Below are 20,832 nucleotides of genomic sequence, written 5' to 3' on the forward strand. Positions count from 1 at the left end.
TGTCTCCTCTCTTCTGAGAACTCTCAATGATGTTCGAGGACACTTTCACTGCGACTTATCATGACACTTGCTAATGGCCCATGGGTCATGGGCCTCAGCTTTGACATTTGACCCAGTCTTCGTTGGAACCACGATTGTACACTTTCCGACAGCAGGATATTCAATATTGACCAAACATTCTGCTTTACTTTCCATTTCTGTGCAGTGCCAACAGGAGGGCACTTCATGAGGGTGGCATGGTGGCTCAGTGGGTTAGCACTGCTGCCTCACAACACCAGGGACACAGGTTCGATTCCACCCTTTGACGACTGTTTGTGTGGAGTTTGCACATTCTCCCTGTGTCCGTGTGGGTTCCCTCCTGCAGTCCAAAGATGTGCAAGTTAGGTGCATTGGTTATGGGAAATGCAGAGTTACAGGGATAGGGTAGGGTAGTCAGTCCGGGTGGGATGCTGTTCAGAGGGGCAGTGTGGACCTGATGGACTGAATGGCCTGCTCCCAAACTGTAAGGATTCTCTGATACTACCTATTCGAGCCCTGGTTGGCTTCAGTTAGCTTAATGCTGAACATGGTTGTAAAGAATGTCTTTGGTCCACACTGAACTGTACACTTAGCAACTGAATCAATCAATCAATCTCCTCTTCACCCAGTAAATTTGTTTTAAAACTCTGTCCATGTGGCTTACTTAATCAAAAATCAATGTACACAAAATTCATCCAGAGTTTGACAGGGTAGAATGGCAGAGCAGGCTCAACAGGCTGTGTACTTCTGCTCCTCAGAACATAGGGCCATTCAGCCCCTCTAGCCTGTTCTGCCATTCAATGCATCATAGCTGATTTGTGGTCTAACTCCACACATCTGCCTTTCGCCTATATCCCTTAATACCTTTGCTTAACAAAATTTATCTATCACAGATTTAAAAGTAACAACTGAACCATCAACAGCCACTTATGGGAGAGCATTGCAAAGCTCTAACAGCCTTTGTGCTTAGGAGTGCTTCCTAACATCTCACTTGAATGGTCCGGCCCTAATTCTCAGACTAGGCCAACTAGTTCTATAATCTCCAACCACTGGGAATAGTTTCTTTTTAGCAACCCTGTTGTTTCCTGCTAATATCTTGAAGACTTTGACAAGATTATTCCTTAACCTTTTAAATTCTAGAGAAATCAGGCCTAATTTGTGTAATCGCTCCTCATAATCTAAACCTTAAAGTCCAAATATCATCCTTGTAAACCAAGGCCAATAAATCCTTCCTAAGGTGTGGTGTCTAGATTAGCTAACTGTATTCCATGTGGGGTCTAACCAGGATTTGGTATAACTGTGAGCCCTGTATCTAAGGAGAGATGTGCTGGCGTTGGAGGAGGTTTACTAGAAGAGCTTGTCATACGAGGAGGATTTGAGGATTCTTGGTCTGTACTCGATGGAATCTAGAATGCTGAGTGAAGGATCTGATTGAAACTTTAAGGATACTGAAATGCCTGGATTGAGTGGACATGGAGAAGAGGTTTCCACTCATAGGAGAGACTAGGACCAGGGGTCACAGCCTCAGAGTGAAAGGATGGCCCTTTGGAGCTTAGATAAGGAGGAATTTCTTCAGCTAGGGGGTGATTAATCTGTGGAACTCTGCTGCAGAAGGCTGTGGAGCCCAAGTTACTGAGTGTATTTAAAACAGGTAGGTACGTTATGGATTAATAAGGTGATCAAGGGTTATGGGGAGAAGGCAGGAGAATGGGTTTGAGACACTTATCAGCTACAATCAAATGGCAAAGCAGGCTTGATGGGCTGAATGGCCTAATTTTGCCTATGTCTTCCTCATCCTTGTATTCCAGTCCTCTAGGTATAAAGGCCAGCATTCCATTAGTCTTCTTGATTATTTGCTGAACCCATTTGTGGCATTTTAAAGATCCCATATCTCTTTAAACATCACTCTACTTAACAGCATACTATCTAGAAGATGTGCTCTCATGTTGCACCATGTTCACATTTATTATGACATTGATTGCTATATTCCGTGTGACTTAACAAATAAAATCATTCTCATCTCTCATGTTAAGTGCTTTTCTTTAAAAATGGAAAACAGTTGTTCAATCATGCACAGAAGGCAAAAAATCCATTTCTAAAGTTAAAGTTTTGTAAAACATCAATAACCCTCTTTTAATAACTAATGATCACCAAATTAACACAATAAAAATGCAATAACGACACAAATCAAATCATGAGTCATTGTGTTTCAGAGCTCTCAGTGTGGTTCCATTTACACTTTGTTCAGTTAAGCCCTAGCCAATTACATCTCGGCATGTTTTTCTTTAATAGATATTCCTTGTCCTTGTTCTATTTTCACCAGCTTTAAGAATTTATGTTCACCTCTGAAACTCAAAGATTCCAGGAAGTAAACTTTTGATTTTATTTTCTAAGAAAAAATTGGGCAACGCTGAATACTGATGGGACACAACAGCAAAACTTTCAACATGCTGATGAGTCTGAAAACACAACACAAAGTATCTTAATGAAGATGTACATTCTTTCGTGGAAGCTTCTCAATAACTTCAGATAAGGAAAGAAATCTTACCACCCGAGTGTGCATTCCTCCCCACAATGGAGCCCAGCTTTTCAGTGTGAATTGCTCCATTATGAAATGGGAGCAAGATTACCCTTGCCAGGGAATCTCACCCACTCAATCCTGCCGTTAGGTTGGGATCAGACCATCGCTACTGGATAGCTATAGGCTCCCTGCAAAGTAAAACCACTTCATAGCTATGCTATGCTTGTCGAGTGAAGACTCTCACCACTGCTTGGTTACCGCACAAATGGAAGCTATTTGACTCATCTTGACTGAGTTGGCTCTCGACAAGAGCAATGTAACGGTTCCAACTCTCTCATCTTTTCCCTGTGTAAAGTTCTCATCTTTACATCTTTCTGTATCTTTGATCATGAACTGAAATGGGCAAAGGTCTGGTAATGTCACTGGATGAAGATCTTGGAACCCTGGAGGTCATGGGCTAAAATTCCACCAGATGGTGATATGTGAATTCAATTAAAATCTGGAGGAGGAGGAGCAGAGGTGGGAGAAGAAAGCAAGAGAAAGACAGAGGGCAAAAGTGAGATCGGCAGCAAATGGAGACTGCTCCTTTAGGGAAGGAAATCTGCCATCCTTACCTGGTCTGGCTGACATGGGAGTCCAGACGTATACTGATATGGCTGACTGCACCACCCGCTGGGTTATGAGTAAAGGACAATAAAAGCCAGCTGGTCAATGTGACCCACATCCTGTGAATTAATTTTAAAAAGAAAGCCCAGGGACCTATAAGCCTTTTTAAACTGTTTTCTCAACCTGCCCTGCCACTTCCAACTTTCCGCACAACTTAATGAAAACAGCAGGTGTTGGCACGGCTATAAAAATGCAACAACATTAAAAAAAAACCCGGCCCCATTCCTCATACTGAGGTTGTGTGTGTGACCTCTAACCCTGATCCTCAGGATAACAGAAGGGTGAAAACAGCCTGGCCAAGCCCTTCCCATTTCTGGTTGTGCAAACTCCGGAATTCATCACATTCTCTTGCTCGGAATTCTAGTCCTAGGGAACGTGGTTTCCCATTTGCCCAGGAGAAGTTAAAATCATTTGTACAGTCCAGTGGGTTAAGGTCTTAAAAATGAACAACTTGTCTTTTGGTCAACGCACATTTTCCAGCACAGTTTATTGGTCTGAAGGACAGACAGTTCTGAGATTTATTGGATATGGATAACAGCAAAGCACAGGAAGAGGCCATTCAGCCCATTAGGCCTGTATAAGCTCTGTACAAAAAATTTTATCCTATCATTCCTGCTCAATGATCTTTCCCCACAGCCTTGCTCATACTTTCGCTTCAATCTTTTCAACATCATTGTTGAATCTGCTTTCATTTCTGACTCAAACAAGGTCGAGTTTATAACAATGTGCTGCTTTTTAAAACAAAAACATTGCCCTTTTTCCAGTCATCTTGAATCTGTTACCTCTCGATATTTCCAGTGACAACAACTTCTCCTTTACTATAACAAAACCTGCAAACTGCCATGTGACATTCTGAGCTCGCTAAAAGTGCGATATAAATAAAAATCTTTTCACCTTGATACTCTGGAACACTTCTTTACTCTCAAGAGAGTAATCCTAGCTTCACCTTGTAGGTTTAATTGAAAAGACAAATCTGTTCAGATTGTCTTAAGAAACCTTTGGAGTGGGTGGGGTTTGAACCCTGATCTCCTAGCTAAGAGGTAGGGACATTACTATAGCACAACAAGAGCCGTTTGCACCTCAGTGGAAGATATTTTCCTAATCAACCTGTTCAGGAATATTACGATACACCTCTGGAGTAGGTGACATTTGAACCCTGACCTCTCAGCTGAGAGGAAGGGGCATGATAACTGCACCACACATCCCTTTTCTGATGAAGGGTCTAGGCCCGAAACGTCAGCTTTTGTGCTCCTAAGATGCTGCTTGGCCTACTGTGTTCATCCACCTCCACACTTTGTTATCTTGCCCCCTCGCACCACACAAGCTCCTCAGCTTCACTTTGTACATTATCTGATGCCTATTTAACATGACTCCAAACAAGTGCATTTTGGTTTCATGGCTGTGCTGTTTACAGACAAGCAGGGAGAGATGCTATTTCCTGTAAGAGAGATCAGTGCTTTTGGCCTACCTCATCTCCCATATGTGGCTGGAAGTCAAATTTCACCGGTGGACAGAATGCTGTGTGGTACATCTCCATAAATCGCTGCTTGTCGCTCCGAGGATCCAAATTATCAACAGCGTTCTCAATGATGTCCAGGCCCTCGTGCCTGGATGTCTCCAGGTTGTATTCGGCAGACAGGAATGTTCTCAGAGCTCGGTTGAGACTGGCATGGTACCCCAGATCACAGCACTAACACAGCAAGGGAGAGGGGGAGAGAGAGAGAGAGAGAGACAGAGAGAGAGAGAGAGAGAGAAAGTGGAAAGGGCGTTAACATTCAACTCTTCACATGGGCAGCTTCAGAAAGTTACTCAGTGCTGCAGCATCAAAAATCTCTTCTTCCTCTTGAGCAATTTTTAAAAAAAAAGTCAGTCATGCTAAGCACACAGGGAAAACGAGAGCTATTTTTAAAAGGTTATTTAATACAATCAACAAATTCATTTCTCTGGTGTCACAAAGCAGCTGCACTTACTTCAAAAAAAATTGGAAATGTCTTGTTGGTAATAAATACTCAGTGTTAAAAATCCAACAAAGCTTTGAACCAGATGCTGCCCAACAGGCTACCTATACTTTCACAGAAATACCAAACCAGTCCATTCTTTTCCTTAGTTACTATGTGGGGAGGCATGAATGCACAGATAGTGAAGAAAAGGACAAGGTTCAGAAACTTTGCTTCTGAATGCCATCATAAAAAAAATTGAGAACAACAGTGCTTTTGGCTGAAACTTTGATGTGAAATGCACTGGGAATGCAGGCTGTGAATATTTACCTCAATGCATTCGGAAAGTCTTCATTTTGCATTCCTTCAGACACTTTTCTGAAGATTTTGTTTAAAACCAAAATGAGACATACTCGATTTGTAAACACCAACAGTCTTTCATCACCCATCATAAGGTCCAGTTTCTCCGCTCATCTTCCGTTATTTCTCTTTGGAATCTAATGGCGTAATTTGCTTATCCTGCCACTGATTAGCTCACAAAGGACAGCACAAAACCAGCCCACGACAAAGTACAAGTGGAGCGCGAACAGTCTCCCATTTTCTTCCCCTCATCTAAGCCAACTACAGTAACAAAATGGCTCTCAGATGGTGATGGAGTAGGAATCCTGAGCTGGAGCTTATCTGCTCTGTCCACTTCCTTTTGTTCTCTCTCTCTCTCTCGCTTTTCGTGTTTTCTTTTCTTATTACCTCCTGTCCTTGGGATAGCTGGGGTGAAAGCCAGCACTTACTCCCAGCCTCGGTGCACACTGGGACCTCTGGCCCTGGCGTGTACTGCGGCTCCTGGCCCACTCTCCCCCTCCGGCCCTGGCGTACGCTCAAACTCCCCTGGCCCCAGCGTTGCCTCCTGGCCTGCGATTAAAGCCTGATACTGGCCGAGTTGGCAGGGTTGTTATTCTGAACTCCTCCTCCTCCATTTTTCTAATTCATTGCTGGACTTTTTTTTTGATTTTTCTAACTTGTTTTCCCCTGAGAATGTGCACTTAAGAATCTGCGCCCAGGTACCTTGCTACCTAAAATGGTGCTGCGAAGTAGCAACTTCTAAGTTTTTAACTGAACTTATGTAATAGATTAAACAAACCAATTCTTGTAATTCTAACTCTATTCCCTTCTCCCTTGTGTACATGACTAGCCACCTCTTAAATATATCGATACTATTCACTTCAACCACTCTGTGGTAGCACGTCCCACATTCCCCGTTATTGAGGTTCTTTTTCCGACAATGGGCAATGGTTTCAAGAGCATCATTAGGCCCTTCATTCAGAATGTTTATGCAGTCCACCAGGCAAGATGGTGGCAGAGTTAGCCAGAGCTCATCTGCTCCATCTGTTTCTTTTCTTCTTTTCTGTTTCTTTCCCCTTTTCTCTCCATTTTTCTCTATTCTTCAGATGACATCAGTGGTGGTGAGTTGAGCCGATGTGGACTTGAAGTGCTCCCATATCGACGAAGCCCAGCGCAGACCCATAGCTTTATACGGACTGTAATGCTGAACTTCTCCCTTTATTTCTTCATTTTTCTGATTTTGACCCAAGATTTTGTTCCTAGGTATCTTTGTACCAAAGGCGGTGTGGGAAACGGTGACATTGTACACTTTTCACTATATTCTTCTATCCCTATCCTTGCATATACGTGACAATAAATCTAATTCTAAACGATTAAAATTCCAATACCTGTTATTTTGAACCCAGGGCTCAAACAGGAGCTGAATTACTGGGTTAATAGTCTGGCAATAATACCACCAGGCCATTGTCTCCCCACTCCTTTCCAATAGGGAAATCAATTTCACTATTCGTCATTTATACATTTACTGTATTTCTGAACATCACAATTGCCACGTTTACACTGCGATCCTCCCATTGATAGAGCATGTTTCGTTGTTATGTCTTTATCCTCCTTGACTATGCACTAGGAACCGTGTCTCCAAAGACAATTACCACATTAAAATTCCTGCTCAGAATAGCTGCTGAGTGAAAAATGTAACAAAGTGTGTACATCAGCAACGCAGAACCAATGTAAAAGACAGACAGATCTGGATTGGTGCTATTTGTAGACAGTGCCACACGTTTGAAAGGCCTTCACACTATTCTGTCACTTGAAGCTGATTAATGGCGGGTAATTAATCAAGATTTTGCACAAGGCTGCAAGTTCTCTCACATTTTAAAATACAAATATATTTCACTTCCAGGCTGAGGGGAGCTGAACATCACTACATCTGACCTCCTGCACCAATTTAAACTGCCAACTAGTCCGTCTTCCCCGGAGACTAGAATCTCAAATTCTCGGTTGATGCTCACAGTGTTGTACTGAGGGAGTGCTGCAGTGTCATTGCTTGAGGTGAGATGTCAAAATGTGGCCCTTGCGAGGGTGCAAAATAGTTCGTGGAACCATTTTGAAGAGAAGTAAGAGTTTCTTTCTGAGTTCTTTATTTTTCCATTTCTATAACAAAGGTTTTGTACTCAGGTACAATGTACCAAAGATGGCACTATGTGTGATGACATTGTACACTTTTCACTGTACTCTGGTACCCTATACTTGAGTACATGTGACAATAAAACTAAATCGAACAAATCTAAGCAGCTGAATTCTGTCCCTACATTTCTCTGCCTTTCCTTCAGTTTCCTCCTTTACAATGATAACAAAGTGTGGCGCTGGATGAACACAGCAGGCCAAGCATCAGCTTAGGAGCACAAAAGCTGACGTTTTAGGCCTGGAACCGTCATCAGATTTTCATATCAGGTTTCTGATGAAGGGTCTAGGCCCGAAGCATCAGTTTTTGTGCTCCTAAGCTGATGCTTGGCCTGCTGTGTTCATCCAGCTCCACACTTTGTTATCTCGGATTCTCCAGCATCTGCAGTTCCCATTATCTCTCCTCCTTTACAATGTTGCTTAAAATCTACCTGCTTACCAATGCTAAAGGTTGGTACAAACTAAATTTGCTTAATTAATCAATAAAAATCAAGGAATTAATGGAATCGCATCATATGGCTGAGAGTCTTTTATTTCACCAATGTGCATTGGATTTTCTATTACATTAAAGGTGCTGTATCAAAGTAAAACATTGCTTTATTGAAATCTTTTCCTCAGACAAAACTAAGATGCAATACAAATAGCCATGGATCGAGAAGAAGGTGTTAAGTCTGACTGAGATATGATAATGAAGCAGCACACATCATGTAATATTAATCATTTCCTGTGACCTTGCCTTCTCTTACAATCCTGTGGGATGATGAAGCCATATGAAGATGTCTCTTGAATAAAATTAAGATTTTCCACATCACAGCAAATATTCTTTAGCATAACCTTCTTTCACAGCGTGACAAGATCAAGAATATTATAATACGTAATCATGAGCAATGGAGCCAAATACTTTAATGTGTCTGATGTACAGCAATATTGACCTTTATGGGGTTTCAATCACCGTATATTGTTTTGCTTGTGTTCATGCAACACATTCAACAGACAAACCGAATGGGAAGGAAAAATGCTTTGAAGTTCAAAATAAACTCTTGCAACAGATGCAACAAAAGCAAGACAAAAGCCAATCAAGAGACATTCATCACATCTCTACAGCACTGTGGGTGGGATTACCAGCTCACCTATTGACTTACACCATGAATGTCACCTTCAGCATGCACAGTCATGTGAGCAAGATGCTGGAGAATGTGTGAATACGGGGGAGTGGAAGGAGCAGAGAAGAAAGAAAATAGGGAATCAGAAGCTTTCACTGCTGTATGTGTTTGCAGGAGTGTAGCTATTCAGGCTCAACTATGTTGATTCACACAGTTGAATAGCTGAACAACACTCACTTGTCCAGGCTCACTTATAAGGATTGGCCAGTTGCTCAAGGTACATTGTTAACACACACTTGGTTGGTCACACAGGACCCCTCAATTCCCATTGCATTCCCCTCTTCTCCAGATCACCTTCTTCCACCCTCCATCCCCGATCATTTCCCCACCCCTCCTTCCAGGAGCAGAGATACTGAAGAGGAAAGTACAAGACTGAGAGATGCAGAAAGTGAACATAGGTTCTGTCTTTAGCCAAATCACATTGTAGTAGACCTGTTGCGGTTTGACTATTTTAGACATTTGTTTTGACTGGGCGATCTTGTGCTTTCACCAACCCAAGGTATCTGTGCCCCAAAGGAGGAGTAACCTGCTCATTGATAATGGGAACTGCAGATGCTAGAAAATCCGAGATAAAGTGTGGAGCTGGATCCAGCTCCACACTTTGTAACTTAATAATGAGCAGGTTAACAAGGTCATTTTTATTAAGTCTAAAGAACAAAGCTGCTTGTAAGAAGACTTGCAGATTCTGGTGACTCAAGACTCAGTCAAGATTTACCTACAATGGTAAGACATTTGCATCAGAAAAGACTCAAAATATTTTGGAGGTCACATATAAGTAACTACAGTTTCATTAAATTCTATGTACTTACATCAATCACATCAGAAAGGTCATGGATGTAATATTTGAAAACAGAGTTATTGCTCGCCTCCAATGTCAGTAGGTATTCGTTTCGGGCCTTGATGGACTTAAGCTTATTCTCAGAGTATTTGGCTTGACGCTATCCCAAATACAAGAGAAAAACAGATTAACAGACGGACTCAAATTTAACACACAGCTCCTACATCCCAGGCACACGTATGTCAAAGATATACACACAACAAAATTAGATACAGAAATGTTCAGTCCACTACTCGATACAGCAATTGGATGCTAAAGGGCCTAGTTTCTCAGATATGCAGACTCCCGGTTGATGCCCTTGACTGGACCCAGAATCAGTGAGGGAAGTACCTCTGTGTGTATGCCCGAGAGTTCAGGCTTCAGTTAGCAATGAGCACATGGCAAAATGGATCAGTAAGGTTAGATCAAGATGAGACCTCCCCAGTGTGCGATGACACTCTATTTCATGGCTAATGTTTTACATCACATTTTTCCAGCTACCATTTGATTTTCGTAGTGTCCCAGAAACATGGCCCTCTTGGTATCGAGTACAATCAACCCCAAGCATCTGCACGCTTCTGGGATAAAGATTGAGAAAGATGCACAAATTGTACGAGCCACTGGGAGATTTCTCTCTCCATTCATTTTTCTGAACATGAGGTTGCATGTGAATGCGTGAGAATTCTTGAGAAGCATGACTTCAGCCCACGCCTGCCCCCAGTCAAGGATCTCGTATCAATAAGATCCACCTGGTTCCAATGAGTGCATTCTCTATTTGTGACATTTGAGACCGAGGTATGTACAATTTGAGGCATTGAATGCATATTAGAATAGAAATGGTGTGGAAGTCAATGAGAACAAAGTTAATTCAGAGACCCAGGTCCAAATCTCACCACAGCAGATGCTGGGATTTAAAAATCAATGTAAATCTGGAATTAAGAGTCTAATGATCATCACAAAACAATTGTCAATTGTTAGGGAACCAATCTGGTTGACTAATGTCCTTCAGAACAGAAAACCTGCCATCCAGGCCTATACGTGACTCCTGACCCACAGCAATGTGGTTGACTCTGAACTGCCCTCTGGGCAATTAGGGATGGGCAATAAATGTGGCCTAGCCAGCGACCTCATCCTATGAATGAATTTATTAAAAAGAACAAAGAAAAGAACCCCACATGCCTCATCTGTTGAGCTGTGATGTGGATGGGGCACTTCCTAAAGGCAGGGAAATGGCTGGTCTTCAGGCCTTCACCAATACTGTTGTCCAACACACCCTATTCAGCTCACAAACACTTCTCCAGTTAATTAGGATGTACCTGGGTTGAATTTCCCCTTGGGCTTACCCACATTGGTTCAGTATTCCTCTGAGTACTAAAGGAATCTGCATTTGACTTTCCCCTTGTTCCCACATCATCCCTATTGCTGGCACAGTGAACCTTGTATTCTCTGACCAGCTTGGCACAGCCTGTTATCACGTAAACACGGTGTTCTTTTTAAAACTTTCAATTCAGCTTTCGATTGCAAGGCACCCAGAAGCATTTCCTCACTAACTGTCCAGTCCACAAACTCTCCTGTCTCCCTCTTGTCCACCATGTCGAGCCCACCACTCATTCCCAGCTCCCACCTCAATTAAGCACTGAACTGCGCCTTCACTTCGTTCCCATCTCCCATCATGATCTATCTAAGCTCATCTTGTCCAGAAGAACCGCCTAATGCTCCCTTTACCACAAGACTGGCCCTCGCACTAAATGATGCCTCAAATGGCTTCCTCATTTTAGCTACTCTCCCACTCCATTTGGAAACTTCCTTTATCAGCTCCTTCCTCACGAAACTGTCCCTAAATACATTTGCCCTCGCAAACGCCATCTTCGACAACCTCCTTGCATCCTTGTCCTTGATACACACTGCTTGTTTCTCTTCCCCCCCGTGCCCAATCAATGGGTTAAAATCCTTCTTCTTGTGTTTGAATCCTTTGATAGCCTTATCTCCCCAGCTCCTTGTAATTTCTTCCCACTTCAATTCCTCAGAAATCACTGCTCTTCCACTCTGGAATCTCCTTCCTTCTGCCAGAAAAGTAATGACCCTGGCGTCAGCTGCCTGGGTTCCACAAGTGAAGCAGACCTCCCAGTTCACAAGTAAATAAGGGTGGCTTGGTGATGGGATACCAGCCTCTGGGCAGTTACTTCAGAAAACAGACACCCTGAACAAAAAGCTAACTTACCAATTACATTATATGGGCTTGAGGGCAAAAAAAAGGATTTCAGCAGAGAATGGCCCAACATCCAGATCCTTCTCATAGATATTATTGCAGAGACCGTCAATGTAACTCATTGCTAACATACAACAAACAATATCTTGTTAGAGTCCCTTCTAGTTATTCCACTTAAAGTGGCTTCCCTCTACCACACTAGACCTAACAGGTCTAGTAAATTGCTAATGGGGACAGTGGTAACAAATATGCCCCACGAATCGGAGCGTACCCAGTTTCACTGTCTGGCGGTGCGGACCATGCAGTGAAGTGAGATTTCAGTCATTAGCTTTGCCGAGTCTCAGATTTACTCAGTCAGAGAGCGAGTCCCACACTGACGTGAGCGAGTCCCACATTAACACACAGCCTTGTGCACGGTTGCTCCAACTCCACACCCCCACCCTCCCGGCCATCATATCAAAGGCTGATGCTTCTCCTACCTTCTCTTTCATTTTCTCAATCTTTTTCACCGACCTCCGCCTCTGGTGCTTTTCTTCCATCTGGATGTTGAAGACAGGGTCTCTCCCAATCTGCTTCTCCTCCTGTTTCTCAGCCTCCTTCAGTTTACTCTCTGCGCTAATGCTTTCGGTGTGGTACATGTGGTACGTCTTCATGACCTGCAACAATGACAAACAGAAAAACTAGCGTGAAGCATGACTTACATTTATATAGCACCTTTCACCACCTCAGGCCATCGAAAAAGCACTCCAGGGCCAACGAAATGCTTCATTGTTGTATCATGAGTGTTAGTCTGTTGTGGTGACGATGGATATGGCGATAAAACTCTGACATGAACAGCTGCACCCTGCATAAATGAAAGAGGTTAGTCGCACTCCTGAGAGTCAGTCAGGAACTTACTATCTTTTGACAGCAAAGGCAACATTGCAACAGACTCAAGAGTAGCGACAGTTGAGCTAAGTGGAGGAGTCTCAAGGGTCTCAAAAGTGGAGCACGAGCACCTCAGACTGTGGCTCAGTGGTTAGCATTGCTGCCTACTAAGTGCCAGAGACCTGGGTTCATTCCGGCCTTGGGCACTTGACCAAGTGGAGTTTGCACGTCCTCCTGGGTGGGTTTCGTCCGGTTGTTTCGGTTTTCTCTCTCATTCCAAAGATGTGCCAGCTAGGTGGCTTGGTCATGGAAAATGCAGGGCTACTGGGATAGGCTGGGGGGGGGGTGTGTGGTTTAGGGCTGGGTGGGATGCCTTCAGAGGGTCAGTGTTGGGCCTGCTTCCATGCTGTAGGGATTCTACGGTCAGCAGAATGGCACAAGCTTTAATCCATGGGGTAGCACCGTCCATGAGGTGGTGTCAGGGAGTTCAAAGCAGACACTGCTGTAACCGCAGGAGTCATTTTATACACCCACAGGTTTCAGCAAGCCAGTCTCCAATTTTCTGAATATTAGCCCAAACAAAATACTCAAGCCATTCATAAAATTATAACTGAACTACATTAACTAGCACAGTTGCCAGAAGAAAAGGATACAAGATTTTCGGTGAGGAATGATCTGCGTAACTAGCTTGTCTGTGGTACCAAGCAAATGTCAACTAAATGTGTGAAAATAATAACCTTTTTAATTAAAGTTTCTTTATTGAATAGTTCAACCAGACTGAAAGAATGGTTAAAATTTACAGTCATACAGCATGGAAACAGACCCTTCAGTCCAACCAGTCCATGCCAACCATAATCCCAAACTAAACTAGTCCCATTTGCCTGCATTTGACCCATATCCCTCTAAACATTTCTTATTCATGCACTTATCTAAAATGTCTTTTATACATTACAACTATACCTGCATCCATCACTTCCTCTGGATGTTCATTCCACATACGTACCATTCTCTGTGTAAAACAAAAATCGCCCCTTATGTCTTTCTTAAAATCTTTCTCCTCTCACCTTAAAAATATGCTCTCTAGTCTGAAAATACCCCACCCGAGGGAAAGAAACACCTGTCATTCACCTTATTCATGCCCCTTATGGTTTTATAAACCTGTATAATGTCACTCTTCAATCTTGTACACACCAGTGAGAAAAGTCCCAGCCTATCTAGCCTCTCTCTCTAATTCAAACCCTCCATTCCCAGCAACATCCTGATAAGTTTCTTCTGAACCTTGTCTAGCTTATTAATATCCTTCCTACAACAGAGCAACCAGAACAGTACTTCAGAAATGGCCTCACCAATAACAGAACAGCATGTAGATTATAGTGTTACAGGTACAGACAAGGTGCAGAGAAAGATCAACTCAAAAATATGAGAGGTCCGTTCAAAAGCCTGCTAACAGTGAGCAAGAAGCTGTTCTTGAATCTTTTGGTAGATTCAGTAGTAGCTTAAGAAAATTACATCAATACTTTAGAAATTACAAGGCAATGGAGAAGATGTAGGGCCACAGCTGTGATAGGCGAAATTGAGCTCTCTGATGGACAAAAAGAACCCCGAGTCCTATTTGGAAGAAACGTGGGTGAGTTCTGTCCAGTGTAAATATTTACTTTTTAAACAACATAACTAAAGCAGACGGCTTGATCATTGTCTGACTTTTTTTTTGGCAAGATCTTGCTGGGCACAAAGCGCCCCAATGTGAAACAGTGACCACACTTCAGATAAACTAAGTAAAACATGGTGTTCTGGTGGTGAAGTGGTAGAGTCCCTACCTCTGAGCCAGGATACTCGGGTTCAAATCCGACCAGCTCCAGAGATGGGAACAGATTGCTTCACAATATTAATATGTGATGTTATCGCTAAGCATGAACTGCACATAGGCCCACTGCAGGTTAGAGAGAGACACATCTAAAAGGCCCTCTTGTGGAGCAGTGGCAGCGTCCCTATCTCCGGACTGGGAGGGCCGGGTTCAAGTCCCACCTGCTCTGGATGCGTGTAATGACATCTCTGAATAGGTTGATTAGGAAAAATAGGTTAATTAATGAAACAAGAACTGCAGATGCTGGAGATGTGAAATTGCTAGAGGACAGAAATTGCTGGAGAAACTCCTCAGCAGGTCTGGCAGAAAGAAAACAAAGTTAATATTTCTCGTCCAATAACCCTATGTCTTCAGAAGATGACTCTCCAGGAATCTGTCTCTGCTTCAGAAATATTTAATTAAATCAAACAGGGTTTAAATGTGAAAATTTCCAACACACTCTTCATCAGGATTAACACTGCAGTCAATGTAATGCACAAGGAGATGTAATACAAATATCAACCAATTAGTGCCTTTTATAGAAACTGTTAGCACTGTTTAACTGTCCACGTTTTTCCGTATCTATGGGCTCCAAAATAATCTTAGGCTGTGATGATTAATAAGACTTTGTAAAAATATTTACACATATTAATGTGTCACTGGAAAAGCATCACTTACTGAGATAAATAAACCACTGATCAGCATGTTGGATTCTCATTCAGTTAGAGAACAAGTGAAAATAAGACAAGCAATTCCACCATAAAAGTGTGCTCAAGCATTAAGCCTATAATTTATTATCATTTACATCTAGCCAAACAACCTAACAGTGATCTTAGTTTTCATTTTAGAAGTGTAAGGGAGACACTCCTGCACAGAGCACAATGAGCTACACTTCCCTGGAAAACTACATTTCAGTTTTAGAGGCTGGTCACATTTTTATGCTCTGATTCATCCGTCAAATCGGGTGGTTTGTGGACTGGACATATACAAGCGCTGAATTAGCCATTTGGAAAATTTGGAATCAGCGTTACACAGCATTTGCAGCATAAAAGGCAGGTCATTCAGCCCAAAAGGTCTCTAGTGGCTTATGTTCCACTGTCTTTGTAACTTTCCTCATCTAAAGCCATCTGCTTGTTCTTGTGTTCATCCAGGTTCCCCTTCATGTTGTCCCAGCTAATTATCTGCACTATTCGTTGCAGTCAGCAAGTTTCACATTGTGACCACTCTGTGGGTAAAGAACATTCTCCTGAATTTCTTACTGGATTTATTATCCTGAATTTATGCCAGCCAGATTCTGGTCCCTGACAAGTGTAAACTTATTCCCTAACTCGGCACTACAGAACACCTTCATTATCTTTTAAACAGTTCAATCACATCTACTGGGCAAATGTAGGTTATTTAAAGAGAGACAGTACAGGTTCTCAAAGGGCAACTCATGTTTAATTTAGTAGCTGGAATATTTTGAAAAGGCAACATAGAGTCATATAGTCAAACAGTATGGATACAGACCCTTCGGTTGAAACAGTCCATGCTGACCATAATCCCAAACTAAAGTCGTCCCACCTGCCTGCGCTTGGATCCTATCCCTCTAAACCCTTCCTATTCATGTATCCATCCAGATGCCTTTTACATGTCATTATCGTATCAGCCTCCACCACCTCCCCTGGTAGCTCATTCATTGTGAACCTTCGATTTAACAGCTTCAAAATATGATTTCAACCAGCACGGGAATTTTCTTTCCAAACCAACAGGGAACAAGGCCATTTCTTCCCTGGCTGGTATTGGAACAGCACTTGGAAGAAAACTAGAAGGGCGTACGCATTGTTAGCCAGTTCCTGGTTTTGTAAAAAAAGGATGATGAATTGTTTAAAGATTGGTTGAAAGGCATCTGTGGGGCCAACACCAAACAAGCTGAACAGTATGCCACTTGTTAACAAGAATGGTGCAATACTTCCTGTAGTTAGCATTTTTATTCAAAGCATGTATCAGCCGAGCTTAAATAAGTGTTGCAGACTAACACCAATGTTCCCTTGTTTGCCCTAAACATATGTGAAGCTCATCTTAATGTGAATTTCACTACTTAAAATCCAATTTAAAATAACTGCTTTACCGTCTAATTGATTTTACATGTAATGTTAATCCTCTAACACAGACTACAATAAATGGTTATGGTCAAACTTAAAAAGATTTCAACAATTTGTACAATAACTTCTGTTTTATTGTTGGAACCAAATCTGCAGCTTGTGTTTCAGTGAAAGGCCACTGCATTAAAACCAAGAGGAAACCAAAATATGATCTTCAAGCCAGATTTCAGTCTGGCATCTGGTTATTCAGTAATAACATCAGATGGGATCACAACATGTGGGTAATGCAGATTTTAGAAAGGATTGTGAATCGTGATGAGGATATTGTAGAATTTCAAAATGGCATTGTCATGTTGGTGGAACGGGCAGACAAGTGGCAGATACAATTTAATGCACAAAAGTGTGGAGTGATTTTGATAGAAAGAATGTGTGGAGACAATATAAAATAAAAGGTGCAACTTGAAAGGGAGTGCAGGAACCAAGAGATGTGGATGTGTATGTGCGTAAGTCATTGATGATGCAGGATAAGTAGCGATAGGTGGTATAACCCCAGCCTTTATTAACAGGGACAAAGAGAATAAAAAAGTTAGGTGGTTGTAATATTTCAGTATAAAACATGATTCAACCGCAACTGGAATACTGCATCCAATTTTGGGCACCATATGTTAAAATGATGTGCAGGCATTAGAGAGACAATACAAATGAAGAATCACAAGAATGATCCCAGGGATGAAGATGGATAGATTAGAGATGTTGGAATTGATCTCCTTGGAGAAAGTCGAAAGGAGGCTTGAGAGATATTGAAGACAGGCAGACAGACAATCCCAAAAATTGAGAACCAGAGGTGAGGTGATTTAAGGTACATCAAAAAAAATGGTAACATGAGGGAAACAAAAATGAAATACCGCATGTGGTTAAGATCTGGACTGCACTGCCTGACCAATTGGTGGAGGCAGGGTCAATCAACACATTCAAGGAGGAATTGGATTGCTTCATGAAATAGAAGAGTTATGTGGAAAAGACAGAGGAGTGACCCTAGGTGGAATCATCCTTCAGACAGCCAGCAAAGACAATGGGCTGAATGGTCCCTGTTCTGTGCTACAACAATCCTATGACTATCAGTCAATACCCAGTCTCTTCTATTCTAGTAACGTGATCCCCAGTCGGTTCAATCTTTCTCGATTGACAGATAAATTAGTATCAGCCTTGTAAATCTTATTGTGTCTTCTCTGCTGCCTGTGTAGGCTCTTCGTAATGTGAAGAGGACACTCTGATATGTTGTAGGTAACTGACTGGCTCACTGAACATAAAGTCAACCATTTCACTAAGTTAAATGCAGGCTATAAATTAAGCCAAGCTAACTAAAACTTGGACAAGGGTTAATTTTCCAAATTTTGGCGTCAGGAAAATAAAGGTATGATTTAGTTACGAAGTGAGAACTTTTCTGACACGTGGTACTGGACTCTCCAAATTGTTTAGTTTGGTTTTGACTTGCTTCGCTCCATGACTGGAAGACAAACGATCAATTCCCTTGGTCTAATCTTTAGAAATCCATTCCTAAAACCTCTTCTCTCTGATTCTCTTTCACCCTTTAAGGCATTCCGTTGAAACAGCAGCTTTCACTAAGCTTCTGGTCCCTGTTCTCGTGGGACCTTTTTTTCATTCATTCATGGGATGAGGGCATCACTGGCCAGGCAGCATTTATTGCTATAATTGCCAAGACAGCAGTTCAGAGCCAATCACGTTGCTGTGGGCCTGGAGTCACATGTAGGCCAGGCCAGTTAAGGATGGCGGATTTCCTTCCCTGAAGGACATTAGTGAACCGGATGGATTTTTCCCAACAACCTACAATGGATTCACAGTCATCATTAGACTCTTAATTCCAGATATTTATTCCACCATCTGCTGTGGCAGGATTGACTCGTTAAGTTTTGTCTGATGATATGAAGTGTCTTGGAACACTTCACTGTGTTATAAGGTGCTACATAAATGCAAGCTGTTGTTCTTGTAAACAAGGGTGCTTAATTCATCTGCTTGCAATTGCAAGGCAGGTGTTAACTCAATGCAAATAAATTAACACTTGCATTCAAATAAAGTGTGCAACAATTCGACGCTACTGCATTAAACATTCATGCAGGAGAAAAAAGCTTGATTAATTTTTATTTTCCTGAAACAAGAATCACAATTGCAGTTGAAAGGAATGATAGGGGCATCACAGATAAATCTTCGCACCCACAGACACCTTGCATGAAAATTTTCTAAGTCATTCTCATGCACAAGTAATTTAAGGGAATTTTATCTCAGAAGGATTTGTGAGTGTGCATACTATCAAACTATGGAGCTTTTTATACAGGATATGCCTGAGTGTTAAAAGGCTATTTTTAAAATGGTGTCCTGAAGTAGGACACTGGAGAACCTAGATGCTATTTACAGAATTCTGCAGCTTCAAGAATAATTATTGAAATTTGAATATTTCTGAAGAGAGAAATGCTGAAGAAGCTTTTTATCTTGTACTCATCAGGACAAATGCAAGAATGCCAAATTTCCAAAAATCACAATTTATTCCACGGAAGAAAAAGGGGGTGCTGATTGGTTGGCAGGCTGACTGTATTAGGTCAACATATTACCAAAGAGAAAACAACGGGGAACTACTGGCTCCCCAAGCTGAATTGATGACTTTCTATTGCAATTAGCTGTGGAGTCACAAAGTCATAGAGATGTACAAGATGGGAACAGACCCTTAGGTCCAACTGGTCCATGCCAACCAGATAACCTAAATTAATCTAGTCCCATTTGTTAGCATTTGGCCCATTTCCCTCTAAACCCTTCCTGTTCATATACCCATCCGGATACCTTTTAGATGTTGTAATTGTACCAGCCTCCACCACTTCCTCTGGCAGCTCGTTCCACACACGCACCACCCTCTGCGTGAAAAAGATGCCCCTCAGGTCCCTCTAGTTTTGGACTCCCCAATTCTGGGGAAAGGACCTTGTTTATTTACCCTATCCACATCCCTCATGACTTTATAAACCTGTAGAAGGTCATAGCTCAGCTTCTGATGCTCCAGGGAAAATAGCCCCAGTCGAATCAGCCTCTCCCCTAGAGCCCATACCCTCCAACCCTAGCACCATTCTTGTAAATCCATCCTGAACCCTTTCAAGTGTTCCAACATCCTTTCTATGGCAGGGGGACCAGAACTGAATGCAGTATTGTGAAAGTGGCCTAACCATTGTCCCATACAGCCACAACATAACCTCCCAACTCCTATACTCAATGCACTGACCAATATCCTTTAATCTTTTACTTATAATTCTGTGTCTGATACTACCTCTCTCACTAACACCTGTAGGAGGAGTAAAATTCTGAGAACTTGTGTTCTCAAATAAACCTGTTGGACTATAGCCAGGTGCTATGCAATTTCTGACCATGCCCATGCTAATACAACACTGGCGCCTCCACATCCTGACCAAAAAAAAGCAAGCAAACCAAACATCATCCTCACTATTCTATCTATCCGTGACTTCGCTTTTAAGGAACTATGAACCTGCACTTTGTGGTCTCTTTGTCCGGCAACACTCCCCAGGACCTTACCATTAAGTGTATAAATCCTGCCCTGATTTGCCTTTCCAAAATGCAGCACGTCACATTTATCTAAATTAACCTCCGTCTGCCACTCCTCGGCCCATTGGCCCATCTGATTTAGATCCTGTTGTATCCTGAGGTAAACCTCCTCGCTGTCAACTATAGTTCCAATTTTTGTGTCATCTGCAAACTTACTAACCGCACCCGCTGTGTTCACATCCAAATCATTTACATAAAATGGCAAAAAACAGTGGACCCAGCACCGATCCTTGTGGCACACCGCGGTTCACAGGCCTCAAGTCTGAAAAGCAACCCTCCATCACCACCCTCTGTCTCCTACCTTCGAGCCAGTTCTGTATCCAAAGTAGCTAGTTCACACTGTGATCTAACCTTATTTAGAAAGGGATATGGCCACAAAAATAAGCTTTTTGCTTTACCCCACCATCAGATTAGCTGCATTTAAAAAAAAATTATGGGATGTGAGCATTGGTAGCAAGGCCAGCAATGTTGCTCATCCCGAATTTCCTTGAAGAAGGTGGTGGTGATGTTCAGTTGAATTTATTGGAATTGAACTGAAAGAAATGCAATTTCTTTTTAATACA

The 20,832-nt window shown here is 42.2% G+C and overlaps 1 protein-coding gene across 5 annotated transcripts in view; it reads right to left on the bottom strand.

The window, feature by feature from the left end:
- The window catches only part of LOC125460846 (SLIT-ROBO Rho GTPase-activating protein 1-like), a 269,583-nt gene that overhangs the window by 75,078 nt on the left and 173,673 nt on the right, over positions 1 to 20,832 (bottom strand). For all 5 annotated transcript variants that reach the window (XM_048548950.2, XM_048548951.2, XM_048548948.2 and 2 more), the window contains exons 5-7: positions 12,334 to 12,510; positions 9,638 to 9,766; positions 4,674 to 4,895 (exon numbers count right to left, since the gene is read on the bottom strand). In XM_048548950.2, coding sequence (XP_048404907.1) covers positions 4,674 to 4,895; positions 9,638 to 9,766; positions 12,334 to 12,510 — 528 coding nt within the window. The remainder of the gene's footprint in view (positions 1 to 4,673; positions 4,896 to 9,637; positions 9,767 to 12,333; positions 12,511 to 20,832) is intronic.

Source organism: Stegostoma tigrinum, chromosome 18, assembly GCF_030684315.1.
Source record: "Stegostoma tigrinum isolate sSteTig4 chromosome 18, sSteTig4.hap1, whole genome shotgun sequence".
Lineage (NCBI taxonomy): Eukaryota > Metazoa > Chordata > Chondrichthyes > Orectolobiformes > Stegostomatidae > Stegostoma > Stegostoma tigrinum.